This window comes from Pezoporus wallicus, unplaced genomic scaffold, assembly GCF_028554395.1.
Source record: "Pezoporus wallicus isolate ANWC-B61680 ecotype Strahan unplaced genomic scaffold, APGP_CSIRO_Pwel_v1 contig_2384, whole genome shotgun sequence".
In the NCBI taxonomy this organism is placed as follows: Eukaryota; Metazoa; Chordata; class Aves; order Psittaciformes; family Psittacidae; genus Pezoporus; species Pezoporus wallicus.
The window spans coordinates 5,694,915-5,714,773 of record NW_026640488.1 but is presented as its reverse complement, the minus strand read 5'-3'; the positions used below and the strand labels follow the sequence as shown (position 1 = coordinate 5,714,773).

At 40.8% G+C, this 19,859-nt stretch overlaps 1 protein-coding gene across 1 annotated transcript; it reads left to right on the top strand.

Moving 5' to 3' along the window:
• Nucleotides 1-1,681: 1,681 nt before the first annotated feature.
• On the top strand, nucleotides 1,682-18,950 carry TMEM192 (transmembrane protein 192). The gene is made up of 6 exons (XM_057419194.1): nucleotides 1,682-1,867; nucleotides 4,422-4,613; nucleotides 8,635-8,899; nucleotides 10,938-11,072; nucleotides 15,259-15,361; nucleotides 17,309-18,950. Exons 1-6 carry the CDS (start codon nucleotides 1,682-1,684, stop codon nucleotides 17,430-17,432), a joined length of 1,005 nt encoding a protein of 334 aa, XP_057275177.1. The 3' UTR covers nucleotides 17,433-18,950.
• Nucleotides 18,951-19,859: the final 909 nt, after the last annotated feature.

The following is a 19,859-nucleotide window of genomic DNA, read 5'->3' as shown; positions in this document are numbered from 1 at the left end:
TAAAGTTCCTGATGATGCAAACTGAATGGAAAAGTGGACACTTTGGAAGGGAGAGACTCTGGAGGAAGATAACTGGGATAACAAGAACCTGATGAAGTTCAACAAGGACTAATGTCTTGCACCTGGGTAAACATAGTCCAAGAGTGCAGCACAGACTGGGATCTACTTGTCTAGGGAACAGTTCTATGGAAAGTGGCCTGGGGATTCTGGTGGACAAGCAGCTCCATGTGAGTGAATAGTGTGCAGCTGTGGCAAAGAAAGCCAACAGGATGCTGTTAGCATCAACATGAACAAGGGCATCACCCGCAGAGTGCTGCTCTGTGCTTGTCAGGCCATACTTGAAACACTGTGTTCAGTTTTGGTCCCCACTATTCAAAAAAGATGTGGACAGGCTGGAAAGGGTGCAGAGGGAGCCATAAAAATGATAAAAGGACTGGGAAGCCTGTAGTATGAGGAGAGGCCAAGACAGCCAAGTTTGTTCAGCCTTAAGAGAAGAAGCCTCAGGGGAGATCATGTTGCATCATTTAAAGGGTGGCTGCACAGAAGATGGGGACTTCCTTTTTACAAGGAATCACATGGAAAAGACAGGGGTAATGGGCACAAGTTACTCTGTGGGAGATTCCAACTGGATACAAGAGGAAAATTTTTCACCACGAGAACAATCAGCCATTGTAATCATCTCTCCAGGGAAATGGTGGATTCCTCAACACTGGGCACTTTTAAAATTCAGCTGGACAGAGGCCTGGGACATCTAGTCTAGGTCATGCTTTGCCTGAAAGGTTGGACCAGATGATCTTTGAGGCCTCCTTCGAACCTGCTATTCTATGAAAAATTTCTGTTGTTTGAAGGGACAACCAGACACATTCATGCAAAAGACATCAACTGGAAATAATTGCTTAGACTCCCTCCCTTCCTCAAGAAGTCCCTGCAAGACAGTTGGAGATGGGAAAATACTCTGCACAGCAAGCAGAATGCAACACTACGCTGCCTTTATACCCACAGTTTTGACTGGCATCTGCGGCTATTCTCCTTTCCCCTCCCTGCGATGCACCTTGAGCCACCTGACCTGCAAGGACACCAGCCCTGCGCCTGCGGTAACTATTTCTCTTTTTAAATTCAGTCCTGGGCTGCCCAGTCAACCTGACCGAGCACCGCCAAGGGAGAACGCGGCACCGGGAGGGGCCCTGGCTGCTGCCTTACACAGCCCGAGCCCGGCCCCCTGCTCAGCGACGTGTCAAGCCGTCAGCTCCAGGGTAAGAATCGCGGCCCGAGGCAGGCCGGACCCGAAAGCGAGGGGGCAGCACGGGACTCCACCTCAGCCACTACCCCCGGGCGAGGACCCTCCCCGCTACGGCCCCTCCGCCCGCCGTCTGCGGCCCCGCCCCGGGGCTGGCGCTGCGGCGCAGCTTGGGCCCAATAGCGGCTGGGACGCTAACAGCGTGGGCGGGGTGGTGGGGTCTGCGCCTGCCCCTGCCCGCCGGTGGCTGCTCCCGGCTCGGGGTGCTGATTAAATACAGCCGGGGCGGTGGAGTAGGGGATCGAGATGGCGCTGGCGGCGGGGAGGCGGCGGCAGCAGGACTTGGAGAACGTGAGTGCGGGCCTGTGTGGTGGGCGGGAGCGGGGCCGGGCGGTGGTTCCGCCTGGGTGACCGGCCAGGCTGCTGTTAGTGGTGGGCGCTGATATGAGGGCGCCTCGCTTTACGCTTCGTCTCTTCCTTCACGTCTTTCCGCTGTTGTCTGTGTCAGGCTTTGTCGTCCTCTTCCGGTCGAGGCGTCTCGTAGATGGCCGCTTCGGAAGTCAGGAGGTGCCGGGGACCCTCCCTGGCTGGGCCGAGCTGCACTCACCCGTCCGAACCTGTAGTACCCCAGTAACTTGGGTGTGCGGCTGTTCTTAATGGTGGTTATTAATTTAATCAAGGCCGTTCCTGTGGATTTAGTTCTTCTGGGTTACCTTCTTCAGCTGACAAGTCCTGTAAGCGTTATCTTTGGTTTATGTGCTGTGAGCACCGCGTGTCAATGATTGTCTACGGCGCCACCAACAAACTGACAAGCAATGTTTCTCTGTAGTCCCACCCCGTGCGGGAAGCCGGGGCGGGCAGGGTTTGCTGCCCCTGGCTCTGCCTGTGCCTGCTTCCTGCCCTTCTGGTGCTGGTGGTCACATGGCTGGGAGTGGACCAGGGAGCCAAGAGACTGAAGCCTTAACCCATGCCTGTGGTGACATCATTGCCTAATAGAAAGGCCTGTTCGGTTTTGGGTTTTGTGGTTTAGGTTTTGTTGGTGGAGGTTTGTTTGTTTGGTTTGTTTGTTTTGGGTTTTTTTGCTGTTTGTTTTTTTTTTAAGGTGTTTTGATGCATCTTAACAATGAAACCTCTGTTTTTCCCAATTAGGACACTTACTAAATTTGTCTTAATGCCAGATTACCTGTGTGGAATCATCATTTGCTTTAGTTCCCTTCCTCCCCACATTGCCTGTAATACCTACTTAGAGAAATTATGTCATATGTCAGAGCTTCTGAATGCTGGTTGTATTTCAGGATGCAAAGATGGACTATAGCTGGTCTTGCAGTAAGTAACATCATCAAACATGTTCTAATAATGCTCTGTCTGTGAGGGAGTGTGGTGATCTGGCATAGTATTGCAGAAATGCTGAGCTCACCTGTTCCCCTGAGACAAAGGATACTGGCCTACTGTCATTGTCTTTGGGAGGTGTTAGCTGTTAACTGTGCAATTAATCCTGTGATAGGAAAGAATGAGGCAAGATGTAGCGACTGCTGGAGTGCTTGTCCCGCACTCTTGCTTTTGAAGCTTAAAATTATCCCTGACCCCTGAAAATGGGAGATGAGGAATAGAGGGCATCTGTGTGCTCTTTATTTTGGATTTTATGTCGGTGACATAAGAGAAATGCCTTTCGTAAACATTAGTCCTGCAGTAAGAGGTCCTCTTAGCATGCAGGTATTTCAGCAAGGGTTGTTTGCACTTAAAGACCAGGCTAATTAAAAGGCATCAGATGGATGAGGGAGGCCTGTTTACGCTCCTCTATGATTGGGCAAGTGTGGCATTCACAGTACTAAAATAAAAATTATTGCTGACTGAAATTAGCCTTGATGTTCCTTCACTGTAGCTAGCTGTCTGTAGATGAAATAATATTGGGGAGCCAATCTACAATTGTCCCAGTTAATATGAAGTATAAACCTAGGTCTAATCCTAGAACTTCTTATTGTGTTAGTGCTTAGAAGAATGACATGCCTCATGTCCCTTGAGGCTTATGCTGCTTTCTGCTATGGCAAGGACAAGTTCTCAGTTTAAAACCAGTAAATAACCCAGTGAATCTGGCATGTCTCTCTGAACAGTAAGGACTCTGGAGTGGGATGGAGTCTGCCCTTTTTTATTTCTTTCTGGGCTATGGTTGGGCATCACTCAGGAGAAGAGCAGTCAAAACTTGATTGGGAATCATAGAGTCTTGAATTTCTTTATCTTGAAGCAAGCAAATGGTAGCATAGGGCATGACAAGATGCTAAGAGGGGAACTTGTTTCCCTTACTATGTCACTGAATGGGGTTTGAGCATTCATAGTGACTGTGTATTTTCAGCTTAAGGTGGATTGAATGACTTTGCCCTGGACCGGAAGGAGCAGATGTGTAGCAGTGGGGCAAGTTCCTTATCCACAAGGAAAGGGTTTTCCTTCCACACATACTTAGTTATACTTTTTTTTTAATGAAAGTTACTTCTGGAAACTTACACAGCCACAACATCTTGCTGATTTGTGAAATCAAAGCCCCAGTGCATGGCACTAACATGACAGGTAAGGGCTGCACATGCTTTCTAGTGAAAGCAGAGAATGTCTTGCTTAGCACTTGGTAACATCACCTTCCCTCTGAACTGCTGCTGCTTTCTTTCCTCAGTTCAGTTTCAGCTACTGCTGTGCAGGCATTTTGACATGCCAGTAGTGTCAGTGGCTGAATCACTTGAAACTATACTGGTACACTGCAGCTTTGTTACTGCTTCTAACTGTAGTTGGGCAGAAGTAAGAATAACAAGGATTTTTGTAGTACCTGTATAAAGCATATGAGAGTCTTATGATTGTCACTTTTCCCATCTTTTCACATAAACTTACTTCTACTTAAGGCATATCTCAGGAGTGATGCTGAAATGCTTTTAATATACTTTAAAGACTAAGGTTCCTGAAGGCCCAGAGTAATGTTGGGGAGTAAATTAATGTCAGGTTCCTCAGGGACTGAGCTAGCACATAAAGTTATGATAAGCCTAGAATTTAAGAGCTTGTCTGAAGATACTAACCTAGGTAAGTTTTGGGCTGGTTTTTTTTTTTTGGTGAGTTTTTTTTGTTTTTTTTTTTTTGTGGGATTTCCCCCACCCCTGAAAGCTTGATTTGTTAACAGGAAATTGCTAAAATTTTGTACTTTTAGAGCTTACCTGTTGCTATTACTCATTGCCCTTCCTTTATGTTCCAGGGCTCCCTGGAAATAACACAGAGTTTGGAAGATGATCCACTACTGGATGCACCACTTATATCATCTCATACATTGCATTCCCAACTAAGGCCAAGATTTCATGCTATCCCAGCAGTTCTGCTTGCCAATTTTCTGTTGCTAATACATGTAAGTCTTCAGCATGGTTTCCTTATGAAAACTTGGTGTCACTATTCCGAATTCTTACCATTCATATAGACAGAGTTCTCCTGAGATTTGCATATGTTGTTCTTCCAAACCAGTGAAGCCCTATTTGCCAATGAATTTTGTTAGTGTATGTGTTTATATGCTACATACTGTGTTCTTATTCTGATTGCTTGTCAACACTAATGTGCTATGATGCATCTTGTTAGGAAGAAAAGACTTTTAAGTAGCATGCTGTTGGAAATCTACTTGCAGTATTACTGCTGTAGAAGTGCTTAGACTAGTTATAGAGGGCTAAGAATTTTGGTGCCATGCCTCCTTGAGGCTGAGCTTGATTCAGGGGGAAGGTGTAAGATGTTTCTTATGATAACTAAACAAGTAATGTTGGATTTATTACAGGGGTTTTGCAGAGTAGTGAATGGAGAGAGAAAGGAATCCAAATGTTACTTCCGGATCTGACTTCTGGGGATTCTGGGTAAAAGGCACAGATAAAGTAGAAATCTTGTACCTCACAGTAGGAAGGCCTTCTTGAAGCTGATGGGCAGAAGCAGATTCCTGCTTAGTGTGTTTATCCTTGGTAAACTGAGAAGGCTTATTGCTGGCTTTGTATGTGGAAACCAAGCATGAAAGAAGGTTGAAGAGATCTGATGATAGGATCTAACTGCAATGGTACTTGCATGGCACTTACGAACATGATTTATTGGTGGACTTGGCAGTGTTAGATAAATAGTTTTTTATCTTAAGGGTGTTTTCCAACCTAAATGATTCTGTAATGCTGCTAACACTAAAGGTAGTATATGTATAAAGCCAGAGTGCACAAGACATGTATATATGTATTGCTAGCTGTTTCAGAGATTCATTTGCTCTCAAGCAAAAAAAGCCATGCCCAGTGCTCTGCAAGACGTACTCTGCCAGAGCTTTAAAAGCACATAGCAACCTCTAAGGTCTCTTTTTGACCAGCTGCATTAAACTGTTCAAACAATATACCATAGCCTTCTAATTTTTGAAGTAAATGTTTTGTTTGCATCTCAGAGGATCTTAATATTACTACTGTCAAATAGGCTTAGGAAAGACTTCTGCTGTTCTGCTGAATAAACTTCCAAAATTCCCAGTGGAAACTCTGTATCCAGTCTCACTGCTTTCCCATTCCTCTAGGAGGTGCCATTAGGATGGCACTTGGTCTGCATTAGAAGGTAGATTCTGCTATGGTAGTAAGACGTTTTTCCACCTAGCCTTAGGTCCTTATTATCTACTAACATCATGGATGTAGCCAAATGTCAGTCACCCAGATCCCTGGAAACTGCTGTTTCTTCTGTCCTCACCACTTCCTCTCCTCTCCAAATGGAGAGAAGTGAGGGGAGGTGAAGAGAGAGAAAATTGCTGAGGCCTCTGTCAACACATACTTCTCCAGGTGAAGTGTTGTTGCAGTCGCTGAACATGCTGCAATGGCCAGTTGGTCCTTGGAGCAAAATGGGGAAGTAACATTTTCTGTTGGTGAAATATAACATTATAATTGCCACATAAAATAGTACCATTTCTTGATGGAAAGATGGATGGGGGAAAAATAAGCTTATAGAATTTCTTACCTGGCTGCTTCTGTGAACATCCACAAGCCTTGTGGGATGTGGAGACACCAGGTTAGCTTCTGATTGACAGTCTACCAAAGGGATGAGTATCCTGGAGAAGTTAAACCACCATAGTGTTATGTGGTACTGTTGTAATTAATCTCTAAAGTAATTTATATATAAACTTGGAGCATTTCTTCTCCACCCTACTGTACCAAGAAATGGAATTAGTTGGCAATGTAGCTGGTTTGGTGCAGCTGCCTGGTTACATACAATTCTGAGCTATGTATAGGATATGCTGGAGTGTGATAGGGTGGGGGTTTTGAGTGGCTTTTCTTTTGCCAAGCCTTGCTTTTCTGCAGGCTTCTAGCTCCTATCAGGAGAGTCTGGAGAGCAATATGAAGTGTATGGATTAGAAAATTCCTTTATATTAACCCTGCCTTTCCTTAATCTTCTCTGTGTATGCACATACACAAAACTGAATTTAAATGTGACTTTTTATCTAAATACTTTTTTATATATTGAAATCCTTTATACTGGAGTAAAGCGCATGCTGTTGGACTTTTCCAAAATGTAAGCAAAATCATATTTTAACAAATGCCACTCTTAATCCCAGCTACGTGTTTCCTCTGTACACATATGCTGCTGTAGCAGATTAGCAGAGCTACAGTGCTAGGCCATTCCTGCTTGCATTGACTTAATATAGCCATTTTCTGTCTTTAAATAGATTCCAAACAGCTGGAGGGAGTAGAACTGGATGTGTTAACTGTTCTAAAATAGCAAACCAAATAGTAAATGGACTAAAAATGTGGGTTAGCTGGATTATTTTTAGCTTTGTAAGAAAAGGTGGTAAAATAATAGATTAAATAAATGCTTTGAGAAACCACCCTTTTATTTGACTTAATCTAGCAATTTAACCAATCTCAATTTGGGATTTAATTTGCATTTGAAGTAATGGTCTTATCGATAATATAGGACACTTTTTTTTTAATTCCCTTCATGCCTTCTGTGTCTGTCCTCTATAGTGCTTCCCTTGGGTATTGGTGATTCTGTGAGTTATTCCCCCTTCTTTCTTCCCTTCCCAGTTGCACGACTCTGTTCACAACCACAGCAAGCTAAGGGCAGTTTGTATTGAGAGTTATTAAGGGTTCTGAAAGGTTAATTTATGTGAATAAAGTTGCTTGAGAAGTAACAAAAAAATGAAAAATGAGTTCAAGAGGGTGGTGGGCTCTTTGTTTCCATACTTAATTCTATGGATACATAAGATAGCAAATGAAAATTGGATGCTTTCCTCCATCTTTAGTCTTGATGTGTTTGGTACTTTTTTTAAGCTAAGTATACTATAAGTATTAGACTTTTGCAGGCTTGAGGCAAATTGATTTTGTTGTATTTAGAAGTTCTTGATTTACTTCTGTTTTAGTAAGAGTTGTTTTTGTTCTCGGTTCTGTTTTTAAAATATTTCAATTCTGTAGAATGAAGCAGGATGAGAAAGTATCATTCTTATTTACTGAAATGAAAACAGTACTTTGTATGATAAAGTTCTATAAAGACTAAACAAGCCCTGTGTTTATACATATATCCCAGATAACATGCACCCAGGACTCTTCCAGTTGGCCAAAAAATTGCTGATGCTGAAAATTTAGAGCAAAGTTTAGAAGACAGAACAAGTTATGGCATAATGACACTAGTCTGAAGCGATAAGTGTATATACGCAATTTGACTATAATCCTTCTAACAAATTCTGAGCAAAATGGGGGGGGGAGGTAGTAAATACACTAAAGAGATTGCCAACTGGCAAAGATGCCTACCCAGTATTAATAATTAACTTTAAATTGCTATAATGTTTCACTTTTTTCTAATGTCAGAATGTAGTGATTATCTTCAATGGGTACAGTTAAGTGTTGACATTCACTTATGTCAATTTAAAGAAACCTAGACTAAACCAAGAAAATGAGGCTGACTTGCAAAGCAATAAGAAGTGTAACTGAGTCTAAAAAGATGTGGGGTTTTTTTGGTTTCTTGGGGTTTTTTGGTTTGTTTTTTGGTTTTTTTTTTTGAGGAAGTATTCCCCTCAAAGTGAAACAGCATAGAAAAGATGATCTAGAAATATAAGTTCACTGTGAATGGGAGACTTGAGGAACAGTAAAATTGCTTTAGAGGAAATTCTGGGAAGAGTGGTAATTCTCAGCTCTCTTTTTGCGGGAAACTGGTTACCATCCTGGAAGGCAATCTTGCTACTTGGCAGTTTCGGTCACCAGTATGTTCCCAGAACGACTTGTAGTGGTTGTAGTAATTGTCTAACGTTTTGTATATTATTTCAACTCTAATAAAATTAATTTAGTAATGTATGATGAATAAATTACATAAGCCTGTCTTTATGTATATATTTTTTATGTATATGTAGTCAAATGTTGACTTTCAGTGGTTTTTCTCTCTTCCAGGTTGCTTTTGTTGTTCTAGCATTTTTAGCAGCCATGTTTTGTTCTTACCCCAATCCAAATCAGGATAAATGCCCTGGAAACTATACTCACCCACTTAAAGTGCAGACTGTCATCATCATTGCAAAAGTAATTCTGTGGACTCTGCATGTTTTTTTTGAACGATACATCCAGCACCATCACAGTAAAGTCAGAAGCAGAGGTTACTTCTCAATATACCGATCCACAAGATGCCTAAAAAGGCTTCCACTGCTGATACACTCCACAGGTAAAGTGAATTTATTTTCCTGTTTTATTGTTTTGTTTTTTTTTTTATTCTAAGCTTTAAACTATGATACAAGAAAAGACTGAACAGTTTGTTTATAAATCCTCATAGGCAGGTTTTTAAAAGCTCATAATATATAATATGCATTTATATAGGGTATTTTAATCAGGTGGACTTCTTGGCTAGCCTTTCTGGCCTGCCAGATGCATGCTGTAAAGAGCTCTTCTAGTGGAAAAATGAAGTTGAGTAAAACAGCTCGGCATTTGCATCTAGTCTTCAGGCATAAAATGTTCAGCCAGCCAGGTCTGTGTTTGGCTGCCAGTGATCTCAATTTGTGTACTCATATTTGTGTACTCAATTTGTGTACACATATCTAGCTGGATATGTGGGAAGAGTGCTAGTCCTTCCAGGAAGTGTGCTACTTGCTTCAAGCTCATCAGTTCATGTAGAAACAGATGAATTGCCTGTTGTTCAACAGCTGTCTGAAATCAGCAAAATAAGCAATTTGCTGATCTTCAGTGGGGCTGTGTGTAATATTCATCTCTACTTCTGACTGCTTTTTTTTTTTCCCTCCAACTTTCTATGGAGAAAGGATGGTGTATAAGAGTGGTTTAGCACTGTATATTGTATATTGCGAGTGAAGCCAGAATAAGTGGTGGTACAAGTAACTGGTTGTAGGTTTTCTAACAAACTACCTCAGCAAATATAACTTGAAGGGATTTTTTTTCACATATAAATAGCGGTGGAAAAGGGAACAGTGGTGGCTTTTACAACATTTTTGCCTCTTATAACCCCACCTCTCTCCTGTGGATTTTCTGAATAACTGGAGTAGAAATTTTCTCACGAGAATTGATAAGTTACCTAGTCCTGCTTTATATAAACCTTAGCTTGCTTTCTGCCCAGTCACTAAAAGAGCTACTCAAATGTGCAAAACTTCAGGCTCTGGCCACTAGATAGAGCTCTGAAGATAAAGATGTGTTTGGAGTGCAGTAACAAAGTCAGGCTACAGCTGGCGCTTAAGCTTGTTTCAAAAGGGTAAAAGGGCTACTTCAGTCTAATGCTATTTAGTCTGGAATACTTAGCCCTGTTTGCAGTCTTGGGTGGAGCCCACTGCTCCCCTATCAGACAAATTCTGGGCATGTGTCAACAGTTTAGGTGCAATCAGTTGTGTGCTGTAGACTTTTGATGTAGATCATCTGTAGTTCAGAAGGTGCCTGCCACGCTAATTGCAGCTGATGACACTTCCATCCTGGCAGTTCAGTTATATAATGCAGCATGAAACAGGGCTGTGCAGTTCCCTAGCTACATCAGTGGTCTTAATACAAGTGTCTGGATAAAGCACCAAGTGTATTAACAGAAAAGAAGAGAACCTGTCACACTTGGTATCAAGATAAGAGATTGTGTAAAGAATTAAAAACGTTTTAGGTCTGTAACTCAACACTCTGTGTTCCTTGACCAATTGTTCTCATTTCAGCTAAACTTTCAGTAACTTGTAAGTATTAAAATAGCTAGGCAACTAGAAACCTATGTAAGTATCTCCCTGTGAAATGAAAGTGTTTGCATTTTCGCTCTGCTACCCTCACTTAAATACACTCGAGCCTCCCCCACCTGAAGGAAAACATGCTCTGATTTTGAACTGACTGATCTAAGCTATTAGGAATTGAAAGAAACAAATAGTTTCCAAGCAGTTTTGGGAATGGGTAGCAGAAAGGTTAGAAACTCTTTAAGCCCATACATGTGTATGAGGTATTTTGAGTGCATTTTTTCCACTTGTTTTTTAAGTCAGGAAACCTATAGGAAAACTTGTAATTCTCTACCACTACAAACAAATTCTGAAACAAAACCTCATTTTGCTGCCAGCAGTTGTAAGCTTGCATCACCTATGTTAGGAAACTTCCCAAAGAGGCAGGTATGATATGAAATGAAAAGCATTATGGAGATGTTGCAGGCTAATTCAGACACTGGGAATGAGAGAGCACTAAGTTACTTTCAACAGCTAATGACATTGTTACAACTGTAAAATATTACATTTGTTTTCTAGGTAATACAGCCCTGCTTTTGATTCTGTCAATGCAGCATTCCTTTCCTGACCACAGTAAAGTGTACCTGTATCTTATCCTGGGAGTCCTGGGCCTGGAACTGATTAGCTCACTGACATGCTTAGTGATTTACACAGGTGAGAGAGGCAATTTTTGCCTTCTTGAATGAGACTTACTGTAGCTGCTACTCCACTGTTCTGTTTGCCCTCACAGTAGCTCACTTGGGATACCCCAGGGCATTTTACTGCAACTACAAATGCAGAATGATTCTGTGCTTGTAGAAGGAAAAGTAAGGTAAATCCAAAACAAATGGGAAGGTTTTCAGTCTTGATTTGATTTCCAAGTGCTCCTAAGTAAAGGTTCCATGTTACCTTGAAGCTGTTGATCCAGTGAAGTGGCTATAAAAGTATAATTTTTGCAAAAGCGTTCTGTAAACAGGCTTATCTGTTTAGCAGTGTGTTCTCAAATGCATTCAGCACAAGCTCTGATACATTAAGAGCTATCTGGCTTAATCAGAACTGCTTCTTGGATTTACATGTGGGACTTGCATAGTTGATAATGTGATTGTGCTTTACTCTCCAGTGTTTTCTTCCTTCCCTGATCCCACACAATTCCTCATTGTCACTAAAATGGAATTTCCTTCTACTGAATATTTAAGAAAAAACTGAAAATTAAAAATTGTGGCTTTTGGAATCTGTGCTAATACTGAAATAAGGTACTGCTTCATGAAACTGGGGCATCGCTTTGTACTTCACTGTTGGCTTGTAAGGTTATCTGTTCTTAGATTTGGTGTGAACTTGCCAAGAGTTGGTAAACCTCTTTCCATTAAACTACTGAAGAACTATCTGAAGTTCATTAATAAATGTTTGAACCAGGTAGCTTCCTCTGATCCTATCTTAATGCAAGCCGTAAACCCAAATAATTTTCAACTCTAATGCAAATACCTAGGTTGGGAAAAAAAAGCTAAACACTGGAAAGGTACAAGACACTAAAAAATTCAATATTTTTGGTTACCTGAAGAAAAACGGAGATGTTTACTGTGCAGTCCATGTCTATTTAAGTTATATGCAGTTTCTGCTCTTGAGTTAGTTTATAGTGCTGCTTCCTGATTTACAGGCGCAAACAGGGAGATGATGCCTTAGCTAAGTGGCCTTGGTATCGGTGGTTTCTCTGAGGTAGGGTAGGGAGAGCAAAACTAATGGGCAAAACTTATAGCTTGCTCCTGACTTTTATTCAAATAGTAGGATGGAGAGTGGAAATGCCTCCTTCAGGACTGCATGAAGCTTAAAAAGTAAAAGCCATTTCTGTGATGATGAGATATTTGTCTTAACCTGATTCTTGTGATTTCATAATTGGTAATCTAGGATGCAGTTTTCTTTTGGCGAAGGAAACTTTGCTATCTTCTTAGTAATCTAATGATGCACAAAGAAATGCTGATAAGTAGCTTCGTCATCTAGGGAAAAAAATCTAATAACTCTTCTGCAACAGTAATTGAAATCAAAATGGAACAAGAAATAAGGTCTGGGCTCTAAACTACATCTTCCTCTTACAACTGTGCAGAAGTCTGAATGCTGTAGGCTTTTCTGACATTCCTTTGAATGGACCAGCGTGGCTCAAGTAGACTGTCCTCTAGAGGAATAAAGGCAATGATGAGGGATCACAAGCATGGCAGTCCTAGAGAACTATTCCAAGAATGCTGGAGATCATCTCTTCTTTGCATAAGCATACTTACTTTCCTGGGAAACTCAGGAAATAAGAGATAAACTGCAGAACTTTAATAGAACCTCAGGAATTCCAGTGAAATGCATTTTTTTTTTTATTCTTTTTTTCTTCTTCACCCCTGAGGGCTCTTGGAGCTCAAAGAGCTACACTATGTACCTGTTATGCTGGCAGGAAAGGTTAGGTTAAGGTTTGAGCCTTGAATTCCTTAAGAGCTCTCTGTCTTTCTGGTTACTTGTCACCAGAAGGGTCTTGTTTCCTAGCTTGTACTGTGCCAGTTCCTGTGACCATCAGATTCTTTAACCAGCTTATACTAGGAAGTGGTGCAATGTAATGCTTTATTTTCCAGTTTGAGGCTTGGAGGATCTAATGAGCCCTGGAGTTAAGGGGAAGAAGGGGTAGAGCTGCATTAATAGGAAGGAGTAAGGCAGTTCCTTTTTGAAAACAGCTGCCTTATTCCTCATCAGCCTCAAAAGAACAGTGTGAAGCTTCATTCTCTAAATTCTATTGTGCAAAACTAGGGTGAACTCTTACCCTCAATATGAGGCCTTCCAGTCATGCTAGGCTGCCCTTTCCAGTAGGTAGTGTAACTTGTTTTCCATCCATTGCTTACCATGCTGAGTTAAGCTCAGAGACTGCATTTGTGTCTTCTGTGTGCAGTGGTAGGTTGTCTTAGGTTTTTAAGTTTTTAAGCATCAAGCTAAAGCTATACCAAAGAAAACAAATTTATTTGGCCAGTTTTGAAAATAGCTGGAGAATTTGTAGTGGTGACACGGGTGCTCTTTTCTCTGAGCTGAGTATGTGCCTGGATGGAAAAGCATGAAGCTTCTTCAGTAGGATAGTTTTCAGAGCAGTCCTCTGCCCAGGGTTGGTGTGCCCCAATCCAAGGCAAGCACTTAGATACCATTGTTAAGATAGTATCAGCTAATGTTGCTTAACAACAATGGGCAGAGTAAGGTCACTTTGCACTAGGAATTCTTTCTTGTGTTAGTATGTTACTCCTCAGTTTTGGAGGGAAGGTAGCACCAGTTCATAGACTCCTCCCCCCCCAGTGGAATTATTAGTTAACTAACAGCATGAGGTGTAAATTCTTACCTGTAGAAGGTTGCTGTATCTTATGAATTGTATGCTGCCTAATGTCCTGTGAAGTACTACTGCCTTTTAAAAAAATATTTCCGTTCAGCAGTGTGTGTATATATAGCTGTAGGATGCAGAGGCAGGGATTCAGAAATATACAGGGAGTTGCTATGATTGACTTATAACAGGCTTGACATATATAAATTGCTCAAGTGAGGTAAATGTGCATGGAATGAAGTATGATACAGACAGCTCTAAATGTCAGCTTACTATTCTAAGTTTGTTATTGATAGGACAGGGAGTCAGGCTTTAAAAGGTTTACTAAATATATGTATTTAATGACTTTCTTACATACTTCTAATATCACTTGAATAAAAGACTAACATTCCCACAAACAACTCATGTTGGGAATTCCACATCCATTCCTTCATGGCTTTATTTGTCGAGGAATACTATCATAGAAATAACTAACCTTTGAGCCTAACTTGTAGTTAACCTCTGGAGGGTCTTAGCATTGTTTTAGCAGGGTGGCCTGTAGTAAACCCCATCATATTATTGACTTGTAAGGACAGTCTTACTCTGCTGCAATAGTGTGGATTTCTCATGGAGCTGGACTGTAATTAGATGTATTTCTTCACAAGCAGCCTGACCTGCAGAGTCCTGAAATACGTACTCCAGATCTTTCAGTACATTTCCTGAATCAGAATCTTATGTTGGATGGTTTCAAATGTTTTCAGCTTCCTTCCAGAAATAATGCAAAGGGTATCTACAGCTTCTCTTGCCCCTACCCATTCACATTCCACATCAGTTTAAATTGAGTCTTAAACTTCTGATAGCCAGCACTGCAAGGTTCACAGTGTGAAGCTGAACTGAGCCCCTCCAGCTTTCTGTAACAAGTCTGCCCTAGTTTTAGCGCCGGCAGACAAGCTGTGCTTCATTAGAGGCACTCTGGTTAAAATGGTATTTATCAAAGAGTTTAACTTAAATTCTGACCTAGATATTGGTATCTATGGCAGGTTGCTTAATTTGTGGCCTGAATTTGGAGACTCAAATCTCAGTACCCTCTCAAAGGCAACTGAGTTTTCACTCTCTCTTAGGCGATAGATTAAATTTTACAGTACACTCAAGCTTCCCCCCATTTATGCTTTCTCTGTGGTCATTTAAGCACCAGGACTAAGGAGAAGGAGGGAAAAAAAAACAAAACAGTACAAACCAAAAAAAAAACCCAACTACACACCCCCCCAGCCCTCCAAGAAAAAAAAAAAATATCCCACCCCTAACTTGTATTCAAAGCCATTCCAGAAATGGAGTAGATAGAGATTCTGCTTTTTTCTTTCCTTCCTCCCCACTCCCTTGATTCCCTTATCGTCTTTCCATCTCCTATCCTAAGGCAATCTTATAACCATCTCCTTTAGATTTTTTTTTGTATTTAAAATTTTGGAGCCTGGGGTAAAGCTTTTCTTGTTTGGGGTTTTGGGAATTTTTTTTTTGGTTGCTTTCCAACTAATTTATGAAACTTTGTTGCAGTGAAGATAAGCAACTTCAATCGTGCCAAGCCAAGACCTGACATAATTGAAGAAGAAAAGATGTATGCCTACCCAAGTCACATTACCTCAGAAATTGGTTTCAGGTGAGATTTTCTATGTTAATCTTGTGCTGTGTTCAGCCGTAGCATATAAGTAATGCTGGCTGCTGTAATTGCATTACATTCTGTAGTCTTGTATAATCTTAAATATGGCAACCAAAGAAGAGGTGAGACTAATAGGTCTGGAGTAAACTATACACTTAGGACTGCTATTTTATGGGCATAAATGAGAAGCAGCACAACCCTGTACTTTCTACATAGTAACTGTAGTTTGTTATGATACAGAAATCTTCAAACATGAGGGCAGAAGTTACTCTACCATTTATGGCTGTTTGCATAAATCTTTAACAGAAATAACTGTGCTTAATCTGGTTAGCTGACTTTATATGGGAGTTTGAGGAAAGTTACTGGTGTCCTATACTGTTACTTAAAGTATGCCTACAGAAGCCTAGCTTCTTCAGCCAGTTCTTTCAGGGAAGGAAATATATTATGGGCAGTTGATACATGAAGAAAGCTTTGCAGCTTTGTTCTGTGCCAGCAGTTGGACATTAGATTCTAGCAAGGAATTTGGAATATATTTACAGTTTGGGAAGGAACTTTTAAGGTGGGTAGGGTAAGAGGAGGTAAGGAAACACAGTGAGACAAGCTATTCAACAGGAAGCTCTCAAGCACTGAGACTGATTGCTTGTTGGGCCTTTGTACCTTCTCACTGCTTGAACATCTTCCAGTTACTGACATGAGTCTAATGTGACTTAAAAAACAAAAATGAATATGGATTTCCATATAGGAATTTACTTAGGAGTTTTCTAATCCAGCATGACTTGCTTTTTGCTGCCTTGGTAAAAAGTGGAAGTGCAGTGATGACTTATACTCGGCACTTCCCTTGGTGTGACAAATGCAACACACATATGCTTTTATGGAACTTGGAAGTAGATGTCCAGGATACAGGAAGGATTTACAGTTGTCTTGATTTTTGATACAATGTCTGACTTCCATCTTGATATAAGCACCATAGTGAATGCACGGTGGATCTCATTCCTTTCTCAGTCAGCTTCTCCCCTGAGAAATCCGTGAATGCCCAGGGAATGAGTCTGCAACAATGACCATTTGAGGAAAAGACTGATTATTTTTGATTAAAGAGTGCAAACTTCCTCTAAGAACTGATTGCAAAACAGTTACTTTAATTCAGCTCTATACAACTCTGCCTCTCCATCCCTTGAGAGTTAAGGTCTATTGAAAAGTGAATCCTGTCAGCCCTTCAGTTGACCCTGGTTATAGAATGTTTTTTTTAATATGACCTCTACGACCTATGCTGTTGACCAGGACCTCTTCTGGTGCTTTAAGTTGATACTGCACATTACTGGTTACTGTTGCAAGGTTTTTGTCTAGAAAACATGTTTTCTTCAGTTTTTCCAGTTTAGCTGGAAGGAAGTTTTTAATTGGATCAAAGCTTTTTTCCACTCCAGCTGTCATCAGCATTTTTGAAGAACTGATGCTGTTATTGTGAAAGATATCGCTGTATGTAGTAGTATCATGTATACTGCTGCAGGTTAGTCAAGAAAGCTATTGTGCACAGCTTATGATCCCTGCTGCTGAATAAAAATACTGTGCCTGCTTAAAATAAACTTCTTAATGTTTGTGTAAAAGGTGCCATGGGTTTCTTTGTTAGTACAATTCTAGCATGTCTTGCTCAAGAACTTTAAGCTTGTTAAACAGTAAGAACCCTCATACTAGTTAAGCTTTTCTGTAGCTGTCTACCTGGAAATGCATAACCTTATTGTGTATCTATGGCATGACGTTTAGCCAAACTTTTTCTGCCTTCTCATGCAAAATGGAAGTTAAACGTAAAGATGTAGGTTTCCCTCCTCCCTCAAAAGTTGGTCGAGATCAAGAAAAGTAAAACTGAAGAAAGTAACTTCTTTAAGTATTAATTAGTTGACACTTCATCTATTGGAAAGTTGCTGTTATTGAAATCTGTATTTTTATTTCAAGGGAAAATTCAAGTTTAGAAGAGATAGTTGAAAAGCAAGGAGACGTAATAGAGTATCTTCAGCGACACAACGCACTGCTCAGCAAGAGACTGTTGGCGCTAACATCTCAGCAGATTAAAACTTAACAGAATTTCCTGCTGGAGCTCTAGAGGGAACATGAGGTAATGTAATATCCAGACAGATTTGTACAGATGACTCTGCTTCAATCATATTTCACGTTTTGAACTAGAAATGGAAAGATGAGCTCTGCGTACACTATATACCTGTTACAACTGGACACTCTGGCTCTCCTCAAATCATCAGTGCTGAGAAAAAGTTCTGGAGCTTCATGGAATTTTTAATTCCTAACAGGTTAAAGTTGGACCGGGAGTAAGGGTTTAATGTTGTTCAATTGTTGCTATTATTTTGTACTGCTGTAACCTTTAAGCTTCAAACTACCAAGTATTTTTATATTTTTAGAATACAGATTTGTTATCTAGAAAAATCTGATGTTGCAAAGGATGTCCTTTCAGTTCCTAGTGCTGAAGCTGAGGCTAGATGTGGTCTGTCACAGAGTCTCATTACTTCTAATGTTAGAGGTGGTGCACTTCAGTAATCCTATACAAGGTAGATTCTTTCTAGATCAGACTCCTTTTCCCTTTTTGTCAAGGAGAGGAATGAAACTGTTACTTGTGCCAGTGGGGAAATTTGGCATCTGATTTAGGAGTTAAAAAATAGTGGTAGGTGTCCTAGAGTAGCAGATTTCACAAGTGTGTGGTACAAAATAATGCCATGATAAGCAATATGAGCAGTTGGTCAGAATTCTGACTTGAAAACCTGTAAGAGGGATCTTCAGGGATGATGACTTTCCCATTACTAGGAGTCTGTGTTCAGCTAATGATCAACAAGATTCCTGCCAACTGAACTAACTTAATACAAAAATACTTGAGTAAGATGTTTTGATGTTGTAACTAACTTGTGTTGAATGTATTTAAAGATCCTGTTAAAGATGCATCAGGTACATCTTTCCTCCTTCTTTTGACTCTTCAAAAAAATATCAGCATCTTGATTTAAAGTTAAATGTATGTGGGAGGTGAAAAGCAGCAGAAGACAGGTCTTTCAGAAGTTGAAGAAACAAGAATTTTTGGTTCTATTCATGGGCTTACTGTGAATGCAGGTGGAAGAACAGTTCTGTTCTGGGTATTACTTTTGTCTACCAGTGTAGACCAAGAACTATTTTAGAAGCCAATGCCTCTGTGGGGACAGGGTAATTGCTAGTCAAAACTGAGAAGGCAGCTTTCATGAGTGGCCTTGTGCTTGAATGTAAGAAAAACAAAAGAAAATGAATCCATCCTACTGTGTCCTAGAGCACAACTTTAGAAATAACCAAATGTTTAATTAGCAACAAACATGGGGATTGTCCCCATGGAATACAATAAATATTGGAGGGTTTGCTGCTATCCAACACTAGACTGTTCTCTTTAACTGTTTTTTCTAGAAAATGCAGCCAAGATTTTATAGTGTATCCGTAAGGAATACAAATGTGTTTTGTTTTTAGAACTCAAATTTTGATGTGACTGTATGTATCAATTTGTATGATTTCTATGAAAAGCAGTAAAATGTGACTGTGAAGCTCACGCACAATAAATGCAACTAAGGAAGAATGTGAATCCTGTCATTTCTAGGCTCATGTACAGCTGGTGAAGACTTCCAGACTGTGCTGATTTTGCTGTGCTGGAGTTCTAGCAGCACAATTCTGCTGCTTAAACTAGCCAAAACCTGTTATGACAAGGCTAGCTGAGTTCTTGTTCTGAAGCTTAGGTTCAGTTTTTTTTTTTCCTGGGTATTGTTTTGCCATCACACTTCAGGCTTTCTCTGCTACTCTTATTTTTCTCAGAGAAATTCCTCTTTTTCATAGAGGAATAGCTTCATAGTGTAGCAGAACAACTTCACTGTATTTTGAGGGCATTGCTGATACTGTCCTTCTCTCCTTCATGACTGCTTAAGGAGAAACTTGGATTAACCAGCAGTACTGCTTTCTATGGAGCATGCCCGCTGAAAAGTGGAGTGCAGGTTGCTGTTATGTGAACATGTTGCCTTTTGTAGTTCATAGCTCTTAAGTACACAAATTATCAACAACTTGCAACAATGAACCCCCATTTTTATATCAGTTATTACACTGCCACTGTGTCTTGTTTTGTTAGTATCTTTAAGCTTAAAAATAAAGGGGGGTTTCACGCCTGTGCAGGGCACAGATCACATCAGCTCACCCTGAACACTTTCTACCAGCTGGCCATGGTAGGACTATGAAGAGTTGAGTGGGAGCTACCAGAGCATGGCAAGGACAGCGCACACTGAGAAGTGTGTGTCAGCTCTCAGGCCCTTGCTGGCATCTTTGCACCAGATGGTGCAAAAACAGCCCCTGCTGCACTCTAGGGGCAGGTAACCACCAGCAGCTCCCTGCCTGGGCACAAGGTGCATGGTCATGCTACTTGCTTTGTATGATGTCAAGGCAAAACAGTGTGGTGTGGCATGCTGGATGTTGTAGACTTGCTCAGTGGTGGACACCCACT